The following is a 14,381-nucleotide window of genomic DNA, read 5'->3' as shown; positions in this document are numbered from 1 at the left end:
GAGGGAGGAGAGGAAGAAGATGGTTGGTCAGTGCTTCCCATAATGGCTCGGGTGATTCATTTGATTTCAGTAGAAGGCAGACCCTGGGGTGACAAGAGGAAGGTAATGAGACAAGAATTCTTAACGGTTTACGATGAAGCAAATGCCCTCCAGCATTTTTCTGTGGACAAAATGTCCAACTCAGGCTTCCCTGGTGGTGCAGTGGTTAAGAATCCCCCTGCCAATGCAGGGGACACAGGTTCGAGCCCTGATCCGTGAAGATCCCACATGCCGTGGCAACTAAGTTTGTGCACCATAACTACTGAGCCTGTGCTCTAGAGCCCGCGAGCCACAACTACTGAGGCCGCGTGCCGCAACTACTGAAGCCCGCACGCCTAGAGCCCATGCTCCGCAACAAGAGAAGCCACCACGATGAGAAACCCAAGCACCGCAACGAAGAGTAGCCCCCGCTCGCCGCAACTAGAGAAAGCCCGCGCGCAACAATGAAGACCCAACACAGCCAAAAATTAATTAATTAAAAAAAAATGTCCAGCTCATCTTGAGACATGCACCACGCTCCTTCCACCTGGTCAATAGATGCACAGTTCAAGGTCCTGCAGTTGAACTTTCCCACCACGCTGGAGATAAATCAGCCATTTTCACTGGCTAACAATGATTAATCCACCTGTCCCTCCACCTGTTTTTACCAACATGTTTTTGTGAAAAATGATCTGGGTCACTCACGTCAAAGGTGACAGCAGCTGATCCAGCCAATTTCTGTCTACCCCTAAACACCACCCTCCCACCCCACCAATGATCACTTCATAGGAAAAAAAAAAGCACCTGAAAATAAATTTTTCAAAAAATAAAACTATACATCTTGCAGTTCGCCCGTCACCCTTGAGAGACATCTATGCTGTTACTCAGACAAAGCCTTGGATTGAAGCTGGGTTTGGCCTCCCTGTTACCTTGTGCAGACAAGACCCACTCTCGTGATCATCACTGAGCAGAAAGGCAGCTCCTCTCTCAATAGAACCCAGAGCCCCAGTCAGAATAGAGGATTTGGCTGTAGATAAAGTCACAATTTCTTTTTGGTAATAAATGTAATTTTTGGATGAGGTGCATGGTCAATTACGGCTCCCTCCCTTTTGCTTTCCTGTCAGCAAAGAAGCTTGTCTGATTGAATGATTCAACCTTGCTCTGGGAAGAAGAAGTTGCCAGATACACTGGAACCAGCTGCACTTAGTTAATGGCAGACCAGACTGTACTTTCTGGAACCTTGCTTTCATGTTCTTCCCAAACCAAGATTCCCAAGCCTCTGAATTTCTGTTTGTGGAGAGAGTGCCTGGGGAGTGCCCAGCTAATGTGCCTGGTGAAGAGGGACCCATATAATTTTCCATCTTCATTGATTCCTAGACTCAGCTGTCATTTCCGCAGAGGGCATTAAGAAGTCTTGAGTCATCTGCAATTAGGACAAAATAATAGGGAGCTCACTGGTATTTGTATAAATGGATTCAGTTTCCATCGAAGGATCCCCCAGTCCACATAGTTAAGTAAATGGCTTCCCTGCCCAACTAGAGAGGGTGTGGAAATCCCTAAGGACGACTGGGATTTAACGTTGAATTCCTCAGAGAGCCAAGCGAGGCGATTTGCTCAATAAATATTTGTTGAATTAAATTGGGGAACTTCTTTTTTTTTTTTTTTAACTTTATTTTGGCTGCGCGGGCTCTAGGCGCGCAGGCTTCAGTAGTTGCGGTGCGCAGGCTCTAGAGCGCAGGCTCAGTAGCTGTGGCGCACAGGCTTAGTTGCTCCACGGCATGTGGGATCTTGCCGGACCAGGGCTCAAACTCATGTCCCCTGCAATGGCAGGCGGATTCTTAACCACTGCGTCACCAGGGAAGTCCTGGAGATAGTTCTTTAAATGAGAGAATTCTCAACATAAACCTCCAGCAACTCAAATGCTTCTTCCACTGTATTCGCCACAACTATCCACAAGTCCTCTGAGGACTTAGAGTTCCACCGTTTCTCTCTTCAGTCAGCTTTCTAGTAGGCTCAAGTCCTTTGGGGCCTCACCTCTTTCCGCACGCGATAAAATTTTGCTGGAGGCAGCAGGACGGGGGGGTGGAAGTTAGAAAGGTAGAGACTGGCAAGTAGTCTCATGATGTATGCAATTGCTCTGATGAAGAGAGTCCCCCTGCCTGGCGGGCAGCCTACCAGAGGGACTCCCCCACTGCCCAGTGTGCCCAGAATGGGATATCAGCTCCATCTGGACTCCTCATCAACACGAGTATGCTCCCTGAGTTTCCTCCAGAAGGTAGGGTTTACCCCTGGCTCCCTATATGCTGAGCACGTGATGGCACCCCGCCCAACTCAGACACGCTGGCTCCTAGCAGCCCAGGGGACACCCAGACAGTGGCCTTTGAATATTGTGTCAGAGCATCTGGCCTATTTGCCCTTGACTCACCTCAGACCACAGAAACTTCAGTCCCCAGGGATCACACAAGAGTTACTCAATACGTTCTAGGAAGGCTTATCTGGATAGAGGGAAGGGGTCACCTCTTCTGCGGGGCCCACTACCTGTGGCCAGGCAGTCTCGATGATGCAGAACACCCTCCCCCTCAACACTACGAGTACATGTGTCATTTGCAGCCCACCAGGCCACCACCACCATCATCCCTGCTCTCCAGGTAAGGCATGGCAGGGGAGGGTTGCTTGGACCAGCAGAGACAATGTGGTCAAGGGCAGTTGGATTCTGCTTGAGCTGGGTAGGAGCCCAGGGGGTGGAGTGGGGATGAGACTCCAGCTCATACCTCCTGGACGAGGTTTTAATCATTTCCAGCACGGAATGTGGTCAACCTTTGCTACAAACTCATTTGCTCTGAATTTCTATTCCCTGTCCCCAAACTACCCCTTACAAAGCAACCATGGACTTCCTAATGGGGAATTTGTGTGGGTTTTAACAAGTTTTATTCCCACTGGCTCTTATTCTTGAAAATGCATCAGTCTGTCACCTGAGTCAGCCCCTGCTCCCTTCACAGTCCTAGGTCATCTGAGTGTGAGGTTTTGGTCTCTAGGCTACTGCAGGATGGTTTCTGTTTGTAGGGGTGAGCAGGCAGCATTGCTTCTCATAACTTGGTGTTTGTTACTTTATTCCTTGTCTACATCCATGGTTATAATAGCATTGTATTTACTTCCTGGTGATTATTTGTATATATTGATATATCTGTATCTATATCTATATCATATCTATATCTGTATCTAATCTCCAGGTACAAATGAAAGAAAGCTCAAAGTACGAAGCCCTTTCCAGAGTCCCCAGTCCCCAGTTTGCTGGTGTTTTTATTTAGAACCACATATTCATCATATTGTTTTTGCATGCGCATGCATTCACTCTGTTGCTTAAACTTATGTGTTAAAACCCCAAAGGGCGAATTCCCTGGCTGTCCAGTGGTTAGCGCTCTGTGCTGCCACAGCAGGGGGCACAGGTTCGATCCCTGGTCAGGGAACTAAGATCCCACAAGCCACATGGCACTGCCAAAAAAACAGCAACAACAAAATTAATCAGTGCATTCAAAGATGATTATTTTCTGGCCCTAAGAGATATAGAGCCAATATTGTGAAGAAGGTTTGATCTCGCAAATCAGAGGCATTTCCTAGACCCTAATGCAGTTAAGAAATGCCCAGCAACATGGCAGTTCCCAGTACAATAGAACTTACTATATTTTAAAATTAATAAATTAAAAGTTGAATAGCTAGAGCACCAAGACTTCTCTTTGTTCCAAAATAAGTGCAGTTGCAGACTTAGGAAATCAGGCATCTTTGCAAGAACCATGGCAGATTTAGACTCTGTCCTGTGTCTCTGGCCGGGTTTCGGAACCAGGAGGGCAGCCCCTTGCACTGTCAAGCAACAATGCCAAAGTTAATCATTGGCCGTGCCAGCCCACGGACGATCACGCCGTTTTTCTGTGCCTGCTTTCCTATTTTACGTAAATCACACTGAACACGTTTGCATCAACCTACTGGTGATGCACCTTTGATCAATAGATTTTAGACAAAAGCGGTTTTTGAGTCCAAAGATCAGGGCTGGGTTGACCTGCAGACTGGATACAGAGTGTATAAAACAGAGGCAAGACACAGGCTGATAGCAGAGCAATCACCACCAAGTCTGAAATAACTGCAAGGCCGCAGCCAAAGGCTTCCTGAGTGAGGATGGAGGAGGGAATGAATGCTCTGCACGATTTTGGGGTCCAGTCAACGCACTACCTCCAGGTGAATTATCAGAACTCCCAGGATTGGTTCATCTTGGTGTCCGTGATCGCAGACCTCAGGAATGCCTTTTATGTCCTCTTCCCCATCTGGTTCCATCTCCGAGAAGCTGTGGGCATCAAACTCCTCTGGGTAGCTGTGATTGGAGACTGGCTCAACCTCGTCTTTAAGTGGTGAGTAAGAGCCAGACAAAGAGGACCTCGGCAAGGAGAGGCTGGCATTCTCTCTGGAAATGTCTGTCCGTCACAAGTTGCCTTCTCCATGTTATTCAGGAAGGCACAGCTTACTCCCCTCCTGACTTTGGATCCTCTACAGAATGAGGGTAGACAGAGAAAACCCTGTCAGTGAGCTGAAGATACAGGAAAGGCTATGTCATATGGATGGAAGGCCAGCTGGACCTTGTGAATTATAGGCTATAAGCAAAGAAACACCGTTTTATTACTATGAAACAGCATAGGTGACATAAAGATAGATGTACGAAGGAAGAAAAATGAGGTATGAAGAAGGGAAACACATAGGCAATTTCAAAACTTGTTGTGTGGGGTCATGAGAAGTAATCCAGGGAACTCTCTTGCTCAGCCACCTACCGGCTGTATGTCCTGGACAACTCGTAGCAACTCTCTGAGTTTCTGTTTTATAATCTGTAAACTTAGATTATCTCTGAGACCTTAATAATTAGTATAGTTATTAACATTTATCGAACACGTAGTATGTGCCAGGCCATGTGCTAAGCACTTTAAGGCACTGAATTAAACGACTAGAAAAACACAGGTGGTGTCGGAGGCAGGATTGAAGCCCAGGCAGGCTGGTTTCAGAGGCAACGCTCTTATGAACTATGTTACATCCAGTGTTGATAAACTGACTCTTGGGGGTAAAAAGCCCTGGTTTTAGTATTTGCCAGTTTCTACTGTGTATATTATCCCACTTTCAAGCTACCGTTGGGTCCAGCTTGCATCTGGTAGCCAGTACCGGATGACTCCAACACATTACTGGTTTGACCTCTATTTCCTCGTCTAGAAAATGAAGAGGTTGGACCAGCCGCCCTCTAAGATCTTTACCATCCCTAAAATTATCTTTGTTCACTGGTAGGTGATTCTTAAGATCTCTTCTAGCTCTAATTTTCTTTGGCCATAAACAAGAAAACTCCTTTAGGGTAGGAAAGAACATCGTTATTGGGCTCAGAAGCCCAAGGCGTATTGATGGGATTCTGAAATTCCTGTTGAAAAATCGACTTTGTCTGTAACTTCTGGTATTCAATAGCATAACTCTAACAAATAAAAAGATAAAACGTTATTCCAAACATCTAATTTCATGTAAAGAACCATGGATTTTCTCTGAGTTGGTAGAGGTCAGAATTCGTGGCTAATTTTAGTGAGAAATCACTGTTCCTCCACTGCAGGGCAAAGGAGGCATCCTGACCAACCCTTCACACCTGTTTCCACAATGAAAAACATGCTATGAAAGGGAAAGCGGTTTGTCTGAGATATTCTGTTTCAAAGCTGAGAGGATACAGAACAAGCCCCTGAAGCTATGTATGTCCTAACAGAGAGTGATTCTGATGGCAACAGAGACCACATCCCCTGGTGGGGCTTGTCCTTGGGGCTGGGGCTCATTCTCTGGTGTCCGGAAGAAACCCAAGACGCTGGAGGCCAGCAGAAAGAGAACCCGTAGAATATGCAAGTCCAAGTTGCAAACTGTAGTTCCTATGCATCCTGCCAGAACAAATTCTTCTTGGGGTTTAAAAAAAAAAAAAGTCACATAGTTGCCGTTAATACGGCTTTGAGGATATTGGATTTATTTATTTATGTTTGAATAAATAATACCTTCAAATAGTGCAAAATTCAAAAGTTATATAATGGGTGCACCATAAAGTCTCCCTCCCGGGACTTCCCTGGTGGCCCAGGGGTTAAGAATCCTCCTGCCAATGCAGGGGACACGGGTTCAAGCCCTAGTCCGGGAAGATCCCACATGCCACGGAGCAACTAAGCCCATGAGCCACAACTACTGAGCCTGTGTGCCACAACTACTGAAGCCCACGCACCTAGAGCCCGTGCTCTGCAACAAGAGAAGCCACTGCAATGAGAAGCCCGTGCACCACAATGAAGACCCAACACAGCTAAAAATAAATAAATAAAATATTAAAAAAAAAAAAAAGTCTCCCTCCCTTGCCCCTCTCCAGCCATCCAGTTCCCCTTCTTGGAGGTGCCCGTGATACCAGTGTTCTGTGTAGGATCACATGGGTCTTCTCCTTGAGCTACTCTCTCTTCTCGAAGGTGTGGCATTGGGACAAAGTGTTCCCTCAGTAATTCCAGATATCGGTTCTGCTTTTTCACAGGATTCTCTTTGGACAGCGCCCATACTGGTGGGTCCTGGACACCGACTACTACAGCAACACCTCCGTGCCGCTGATAAAGCAGTTCCCGGTCACCTGTGAGACCGGTCCAGGTGAGACTCGCAACCCTTGTCCAGACAGAAACTGAGTGGACCTTGCTCACAGTGGACACCTGGTAACAATGTTCTGGATGAAGCTGTCTTTGAGGGAGACATGAGCAGAGCCACTCTTGCAAGCTTTGGTCATGGTCTTGGATTTGGTACAACTCCATTTTATTTTATTTATTTGTTTTTGGCTGCGTTGGGTCTTTGTTGCTGTGCACAGTCTTTCTCTAGTTGTGGCGAGCGGGGGCTACTCTTCGTTGTGGTGCGTGGGCTTCTCATTGCAGTGGCTTCTCTTGTTGCAGAGCATGGGCTCTAGGCATGCGGGCTCAGTAGTTGTGGCACGCGGGCTCCGTAGTTGTGGCTTGCAGGCTCTAGAGCACAGGCTTAGTAGTTGTGGCGCACGGGCTTAGTTACCCCGCGGCATGTGAGATCTTCCTGGACCAAGGCTCGAACCCATGTTCCCTGCATTGGCACGCTGATTCTTAACCACTGCACCACCAAGGAAGTCCAGTACAACTCCATTTGAATTCACTTAAGCAAGGCCTTCCAAATAGCCCATGACTGACACTTTGGAAATCTGCCTAATGTTTCCAGAACCGAAATTGCTAGTCCAGAAAGGCAAGGGCTCCGTCACAGGCAAAGGGCTCAGGAGAGTAACTGTGCTGTGGCCCTTTGTCCAGGGAAGGGAACATGGTAGAGGCCTTAGCCCCTGGCTGTGCTTCCCAGAGGCCTGGCCCGGGAGATGTGGCCTCCCGAGCTGACTGTCCAATCCCACACCCTGTCTGTATTTTACTAGGTACATCCAGACAGGTGTTTTTCAGCCACATGATAGATTTAATTTTTCAGTAAAGAAAGGAAAACTCAACCCCGTTGCTCACCCGTAGGTCTCAGTGTTAGTGTCCCTTCCTCAAACACCCTATCACTGACCCCCAGACTAGGGCATGGCCCTTAGTTATTTGTTCTCACAAATCCTTGATTCACTTCAGAGCATATCCATTCATTCAAGTGTTATTTATCTAACACCTGTGCCAAACACTGTTCTAGGTACTTGAAATGCTTCAGTGAATAAAACAAAGATCCCTACCCGTGGGAATTCCCTGTCGGTCCAGTGGTTAGGACTCGGTGTCTTCACTGTGGTGGCCTGGGTTCAACTCCTGGTCAGGGAACTAAGATCCTGCAAGCCGTGCAGCGTGGCAAAAAAATAAAAAGTTCCCCCTCTTGTGGAGCTTACATTTGAATGGGGTATGTGTGTGTGTGTGTGTGCGTGCGTGTGTGTTATAAAAAAAATCATAATACACAAGTAAAATATTTAGGATATTAGAGGAAGAAGAAGGAGGAGGAGGAGGAAGAAAGAAAGGCAAGGCTTTACCTATGCGGTTCCCTGGAAAGCAGACTCAGATGGAGATCAGCATGCAGGAGGTAGGCTGCTCTTGGGAGCAGCATTCGTAGAAGAAAGGGACAGAAGCCACCTGGGCAGAAGAAACCTAGTTGCGATTCAGTCTCAGCCAACCCCATAGGAGCTCTGAATTGATTCAAGGAGACCAGACCCTTATACCCCAATAGAGACCAGTGATTGGGTGCAGCCTCCCCCCTCAGGGAGAGGGTAGCTGTGATCAAGACAGCTCTTTTCAGCCCAGGGCAAGACTTCCAGAGAAGTCTGAGAGCTGAGGGCCATCTGCAACCACACTCTCAACAAGAGAAAGGGGAAATAACTCTTCAGTCCAGAAGGGGATCTGAGTGGCACATCTCAGGACCCTCCATCTTTCAGGGAAGAGGAAGCAGGAATAGGAATTGAACGCAGGATTAAATAAGGTGGTCAGGGTAGGACTCATGGAGAAGGTGAGATCTGAGCAAAAACTTGAAAGAGGCGAGGGAATTAGCCAGTAAATTTCTGAAGGAAGTAGTGTCTGGTTAGAAAGGCCAACATCACAGGGACACTGAAGTGGGCGTGTGTTTAAAGGAGAGCCATGAGGCCAGCATGGCTGGAGCAGACTGAGCAGAGAGTGGAAGAGAGATAGTGGAAGGCAGATGGGTTTGTGATTGTATACCCAGCACGTTGATTCTTTTTGTAATCTCTAGATTGTATATAACCGCAAGAGCTATGACCTTCTCTGACTTTGCTCACCACTGTACTCCCCAAGCTTAGCATGGTGCTGGGCACGTAGTAGGAGCTCAATAGATATTCGTTAAATAAATGACTACATGGATAAAGGAATGGATGGCAGGATGGGTAGATGGATGAAAGGATGGATGGGTGGATGGATAATTGGATAGATGGATGGATGGATGGATGGAAAGATAGGTTTCAGTCTTTTCCATCAATAGTTGTTCAGCAGTTAGTTGTGATTTTGGTATGCTCATGAGAGGAGGTGAGCCCAGGGTCCTTCTACTTCAACATCTTGTAGCTTTTCCATTAAATTTCCTGAATGGAAAGATAGATGGATGGATGGATAGATGGATGAATGGATGTATGGAAAGATGGATAGATGGAAGGATGGATGGTTGGATGGATAGATGATACCCCCTAGCAATCTCCCACATGGAGACTTTTAACCTTTGGTTCATTCATTCATCTCTTTCCTATTCTTTAGGGAGTCCCTCTGGCCATGCCATGGGTACGGCAGGTGTATACTATGTGATGGTCACGTCTACCCTCTCTATCTTTCGGGGAAAGAAAAAGCCAACCTACAGATTTCGGTAAGAATTCAGCTCTGGGTTGTGGGTGGTGGAGGGCAGGAGGTGGCTCTCTGAAGCTGACACACCACTTACTCTTCTTCACGTGCCCCCAGCCCACCCCATGCCTTAGGCTGGTACTGATAAGAGTTGTGGCATTTCTGCTGAGAGTGAATATTAGAGTCACAGAATGTTAGGGCTGGAAGGGACCCACTTAATGAATGTTGTGAATGGGCAACACCTAATTTTAGAGATCAGTAAAAAAGGCCTAACATAGCAGAGGGGTTTCTCGAGATCAGCTAGTAAGCTAGAAGCAGGCTTTAAACAAAAACCCATTTCTGTACCAACAATTGAGACGCCCCGTCCAGGTTAAAATAAACAAAGAAGCAGAAGACATTCCTTCTATGGGGAATTCTGGGTATGCAGACACTGTGAAAATCCTTAATTATGAAACATAAAATAGGGAGGTTAAAATTCACATACACAGGGGTTCACCACTTGCCATGGTTATCTTTGAATTTTGAATACAGGCTTCAATTTACAAAAATTCCACTGATGAAACCTGAGTTTGCCAGGCTCCAACATTCCTGCTGAGGCTGTTCTCTTTGCTGAAGGATCTATAACTGGGTTCTCTTATGGCTGCCTCTTCCATTGCAGGTGCTTGAACATCATTTTGTGGTTGGGATTCTGGGCAGTGCAGCTGAATGTCTGTCTTTCGCGAATCTACCTTGCTGCTCATTTTCCCCATCAAGTTGTTGCTGGAGTCTTGTCAGGTACCAGCTGCTCTGGCTCCCTCCCTCCAACTCCCCACCTATACCATTCCTCCCTCATCAGGACAAAATCCCAGCATTCCTGCCATGTTCTGTGTATAATCAATGCTATTAGCATTTCAGTGGGTTGAAAGTCAAGGGTGGGCGATTTGAAAGGACTCATTTCTATAGGAGTGCCCAGATGTACACAACTAAGTATGTTCCAGAAACATGACAATACAGAAAATTAACCTACCCAGTTGAATTCGCTTGAAATCTCCAAGATATTTACATTCTTTATTTCTTACGGGTCTTCAGTTGGAAGTGGCCCCTAGTTTAGTCTTAAGAAAAGCTACCAAATTTAACAAATTAACACCATATCCTTGGAAAGCTCTTTATTTAAATAAATTCATTTGCAAACCTAACAGATACCCACAGCTGGTCTTTATTATAGGTTCTGAATTTTGAATATTTTGTTTTCTTGGATCCAGTTTTTGAGGGGCAGAAGAGACTTTGGTTAAGTGTAAGCAAGAATTTCTTGACTTTGTGGAAAGCACTAGAATATAAGACCTTAAGGAAAATGCAGCATTTTTCCCCTGGAGACCTGAAAAAGCAGAGCAGGGTAGAATTCACAGAAGCATGTTGAGAACAAGGGAAATAATGGCTTCATGGCAACCACGGAATTAACACAGCATTTAGCACGGGGTTCCGTGCTGTTCTTTGAGAAAGAGCCTGGAAGTTCATGTTACATGAAAGACCCAGGAATGTTTAAGTTAGAGAGGAGAATAACTATCTTTCTTCATTTTATTTTTTGAGTTCCCAGTCTGTCTTAGTCTCTTCTTTTTTTCCCCCCCAGTTTATTAGTGTTTTTTTTTTTTTTAGTTTTTTAATTGAAGTATAGTTGATTTACAATATCATGTTAGTTTCAGGTGTACAGCACAGTAATTCAGATATATATACAGATACAGCTACCTATATATATACACATACAAATATATATATTCATTTTCAGATTCTTTTCCCTTATAGGTTATTATAAAATATTGAGTTTAGTTCCCTGTGCTATAGAGTAGGTCCTTGTTGGTTATCTATTTTATATAGTGTGTATATGTTAATCCCAACCTCCTAATTTATCCCTCACCGCTGAGAATAAGTATCTTTAAATGTGCTGACAGAGGCTCTAGATTTACCACTTATTAACACCTGTGGAAAAAAACTGAGACCAATAGACATCATTAGAAGGAGAGAGGTTTTATTTAGCTCAGCACAAGGAAGAACTGTCTAATGATCAAATCCATGCAAAGATGAAATGGGCTCCCTGAGTGGCAGTGAGCTCTTCATCCCTGAGGGTATTCAAGTAGAGACAGGAGGACCCCCCCCACACACACACACAGATACACAGAGGAAACTTGCATGTGGAGTGAGGAAGTATGTGACATGACTCTTCCATCTGTGGCTGAGGACAGGCTGGAATCACATATGGGAAGAAAACAAATGACCCTCAATCTGGCATCTGTGATTTAACTCCACAGTGGTGAGGTGGATGGCATGTCACCCATTGCTCCAAACCCACCTCTAGCTGAAGGGCCAGCGTCTTCCCCAGTTCTCACGGTCATTCTTTCTTCCGCTCAGGCATTGCGGTTGCTGAGACTTTCCGCCACATCCGGAGCATCTACAACGCCAATCTCAAGAAATACTTTCTCATTACCTTCTTCCTGTTTAGTTTTGCCATTGGATTTTACCTGCTGCTAAAGGGGCTGGGGGTCGACCTCCTGTGGACCGTAGAGAAAGCCAAGCGAAGGTGTGAGCGGCCAGAATGGGTCCACATTGACACTACGCCCTTTGCCAGCCTCCTCAAGAACCTGGGGACACTCTTTGGCCTGGGTCTGGCTCTCAACTCCAGCATGTACAGGGAGAGCTGCAAAGGCAAGCTTAGCAAGTGGTTCCCATTCCGCCTCAGCTGCATTGTGGCCTCCCTCGTCCTCCTGCATCTCTTTGACTCTTTGAAACCCCCATCCCACATCGAGCTGATCTTCTATGTCCTGTCCTTCTGCAAGAGTGCGGCAGTGCCCCTGGCGTCTGTCAGTCTCATCCCCTACTGCCTGGCCCAGGTCCTGGGCCAGCCGAACAAGAAGTCTTTGTAAAGGGATGTGGAGTCTTCAGAATTTAAAAGTCGATGACTGCACCAAGGATTGAAGGTGGCTAGGGCCTTCTGCCAGCCCGTTGTGAGGCCAGAGGTACTATAGAGTCAGCTCAGGCGACACCCCCTTCCCCCTTTGCAATTCTAATTGCATTGGGTGATGTTTTTTTGAAACGCTAATAAGGCTCTTTGAGAAAAGCCTTATTGGAGGTTGGGTCATTCTGGCTTTTCTTCCATGAAGATATACTTACTCTTTTGTCCAATACACAAAAGCAAGACTTCTTGGTAGGGCCAGCTCATAACGCCAGGCTGGGGATCACACTGAATTTTCTACTCATGCTCATCCTTACCCAGAAAAGGAGAAAGGAGCAGTGGATTTGATAGGGAAAGAAGGATTGATTAAGGAGGATTTTTAAATATCTTGCATGTCATGTAAATTGTATGTCAAACAATATCTTAATGGCTTCGATGATACACGAATCTTTAGGTAAAGGGCTCTCAACGGTGGGGGACCAACTTAAAGTACAATGAATAGGTCCTTAGTGGAGTAATTCTGCTTCTTGTATTTTTCTATTATATATCCATGGTCATTGTATTTACTGGGATTTCTGAATGGCTGCAGTGATCTGGGTATTGCACTAGGTCAGAATACTCAGGCAATGTCAGCTTCTCCTCTATAACATTCGATCTTTCTCCTTATTAGCCCAGCTCTGCTTTCCCCAGCATTTTCCACTGATTCCACAACCACCCTGCTGGATCCTCAGATGCCTAAAAGTGACTCTATAGTGGTGCTTTTGTATGTTTCAGTTAAGCTCTGAAACCTTGGGCAAAATGGCAAGGAGAGGGCCAGGATTTCTCTCTCCAGAAGGTCACTCCAATGTTACTTTTGATTCCTGGAGGTAAATATGACTCCTCTCTCTATCCCAAGCCAATCAAGAGTGCATTCTTGGAGGAAAAGCCAACTCCTCCTCTTTGCCTATTCTCTAGTCTCAACTAATTTGCAGAATATGTCCTTTAAAAAAAATGTTGAAGCCTATTTATTTGAGAGTCCTTGTTTTTTCTACTCATTATATAGCTTACCATATAGTATCATTCACACCAACCATCCTGGTCATAACATCTTTGCCAAGAAAAATATATACGTGCAGTATTTTATTAAAACAACATTTTACTTAAGAATGAAGTCTTGCTGATTACTATATTTTAGAGGCAATGTGATCTGAAGGTTCTCATTCTGGCTTAGCTAAATTTCTAGGTCTTTCTCTATTTCCCTAAACAAATAATTTGGTTTCTATATACTTATGTTTTCTTTTTGCAAGAGGAAGGTGCTTTGTCTTGGGTTGCCCAGGAGTCCCAGTAGGGCTGCTGAGACTTACAAAGTGTCCACAGGGGCACAGGTAGAGTCGAGCATATCAACAGAGTCACAATATCATATTCTAGTTGGCCAAGGCTGAACATTATTTACCAGACCACAGCGCAGCATGAGTTGCTCTATGGGGTCAAACTGTTACCGAGTCCAAGCTCGCTCTGCTTGCTACACGACAGGCCAATAAATCGGGAGACGAGGTGCTGGGGCAAGGAATACAAGTTTATTCGGAAAGCTGGCAGACAGAGAAGATGGCAGACTAATGTCTCCAAAAAAACCCATCTTATCAGGGTTTGGATGCCAGTTTCTTTTATAGAACAGAGGGGGAGGAGATGAGGAAGTAAAATTAAAAGGCCATAAGGTTTGCGAATGTCCCCTGGAATGGCCAGCCCTGGGGTGGGGATGTGTTCATTTCTTCTTTCTTGCCGCCATCCACAGGTGGACAGGGTCAGGATGTTTCCCTGAACAAAGGCACTTTGGTTTAACATTCAAGCAGAGGGGACAGGGTTCCCTAAGGCAGGCCACTGTGTATAGACAGTATCCTTTTAATGAACAAAAGCAATCAGAAGCAAAGGTTAAAATAAAAGAAACAGATCCAACATGGAGTCAGGATTGGCTCTCTCCTGTTACAAAACTGCAATTTGGGGGCAGACAGGCAAGATCATTACCAAACTAAGCAATCAGGGAATGTAAGTCATAGCAGCAGAACAAGACTGAGCAGGGAATTCCCTGGTGGTCCAGTGGTTAGGACTCTGCGCTTCCACCTCAAGGG

At 45.7% G+C, this 14,381-nt stretch overlaps 1 protein-coding gene across 1 annotated transcript; it reads left to right on the top strand.

The window, feature by feature from the left end:
* The first annotated feature begins 4,137 nt into the window (after positions 1–4,137).
* G6PC1 (glucose-6-phosphatase catalytic subunit 1) lies at positions 4,138–13,427 on the top strand. Its single transcript, XM_082678639.1, has 5 exons — positions 4,138–4,418; positions 6,581–6,690; positions 9,273–9,378; positions 10,012–10,127; positions 11,736–13,427. Exons 1-5 carry the CDS (start codon positions 4,189–4,191, stop codon positions 12,245–12,247), a joined length of 1,074 nt encoding a protein of 357 aa, XP_082534765.1. The 5' UTR covers positions 4,138–4,188; the 3' UTR covers positions 12,248–13,427.
* The last annotated feature ends 954 nt before the right edge of the window (positions 13,428–14,381 follow it).

Source organism: Grampus griseus (genome assembly GCF_964374135.1).
Source record: "Grampus griseus genome assembly, chromosome: 20".
Lineage (NCBI taxonomy): Eukaryota > Metazoa > Chordata > Mammalia > Artiodactyla > Delphinidae > Grampus > Grampus griseus.
This window is presented reverse-complemented; position numbering and strand designations above follow the sequence as displayed.

Coding starts and splice junctions, on each gene's coding strand:
- G6PC1 (XM_082678639.1), top strand. CDS start 4,189: ATGGAGGAGGGAATGAATGCTCTGCACGATTTTGGGGTCCAGTCAACG. Junction 9,379..10,011: donor AAGCCAACCTACAGATTTCG/GTAAGAATTCAG, acceptor CTTCCATTGCAG/GTGCTTGAACATCATTTTGT. Junction 10,128..11,735: donor TGTTGCTGGAGTCTTGTCAG/GTACCAGCTGCT, acceptor TCTTCCGCTCAG/GCATTGCGGTTGCTGAGACT.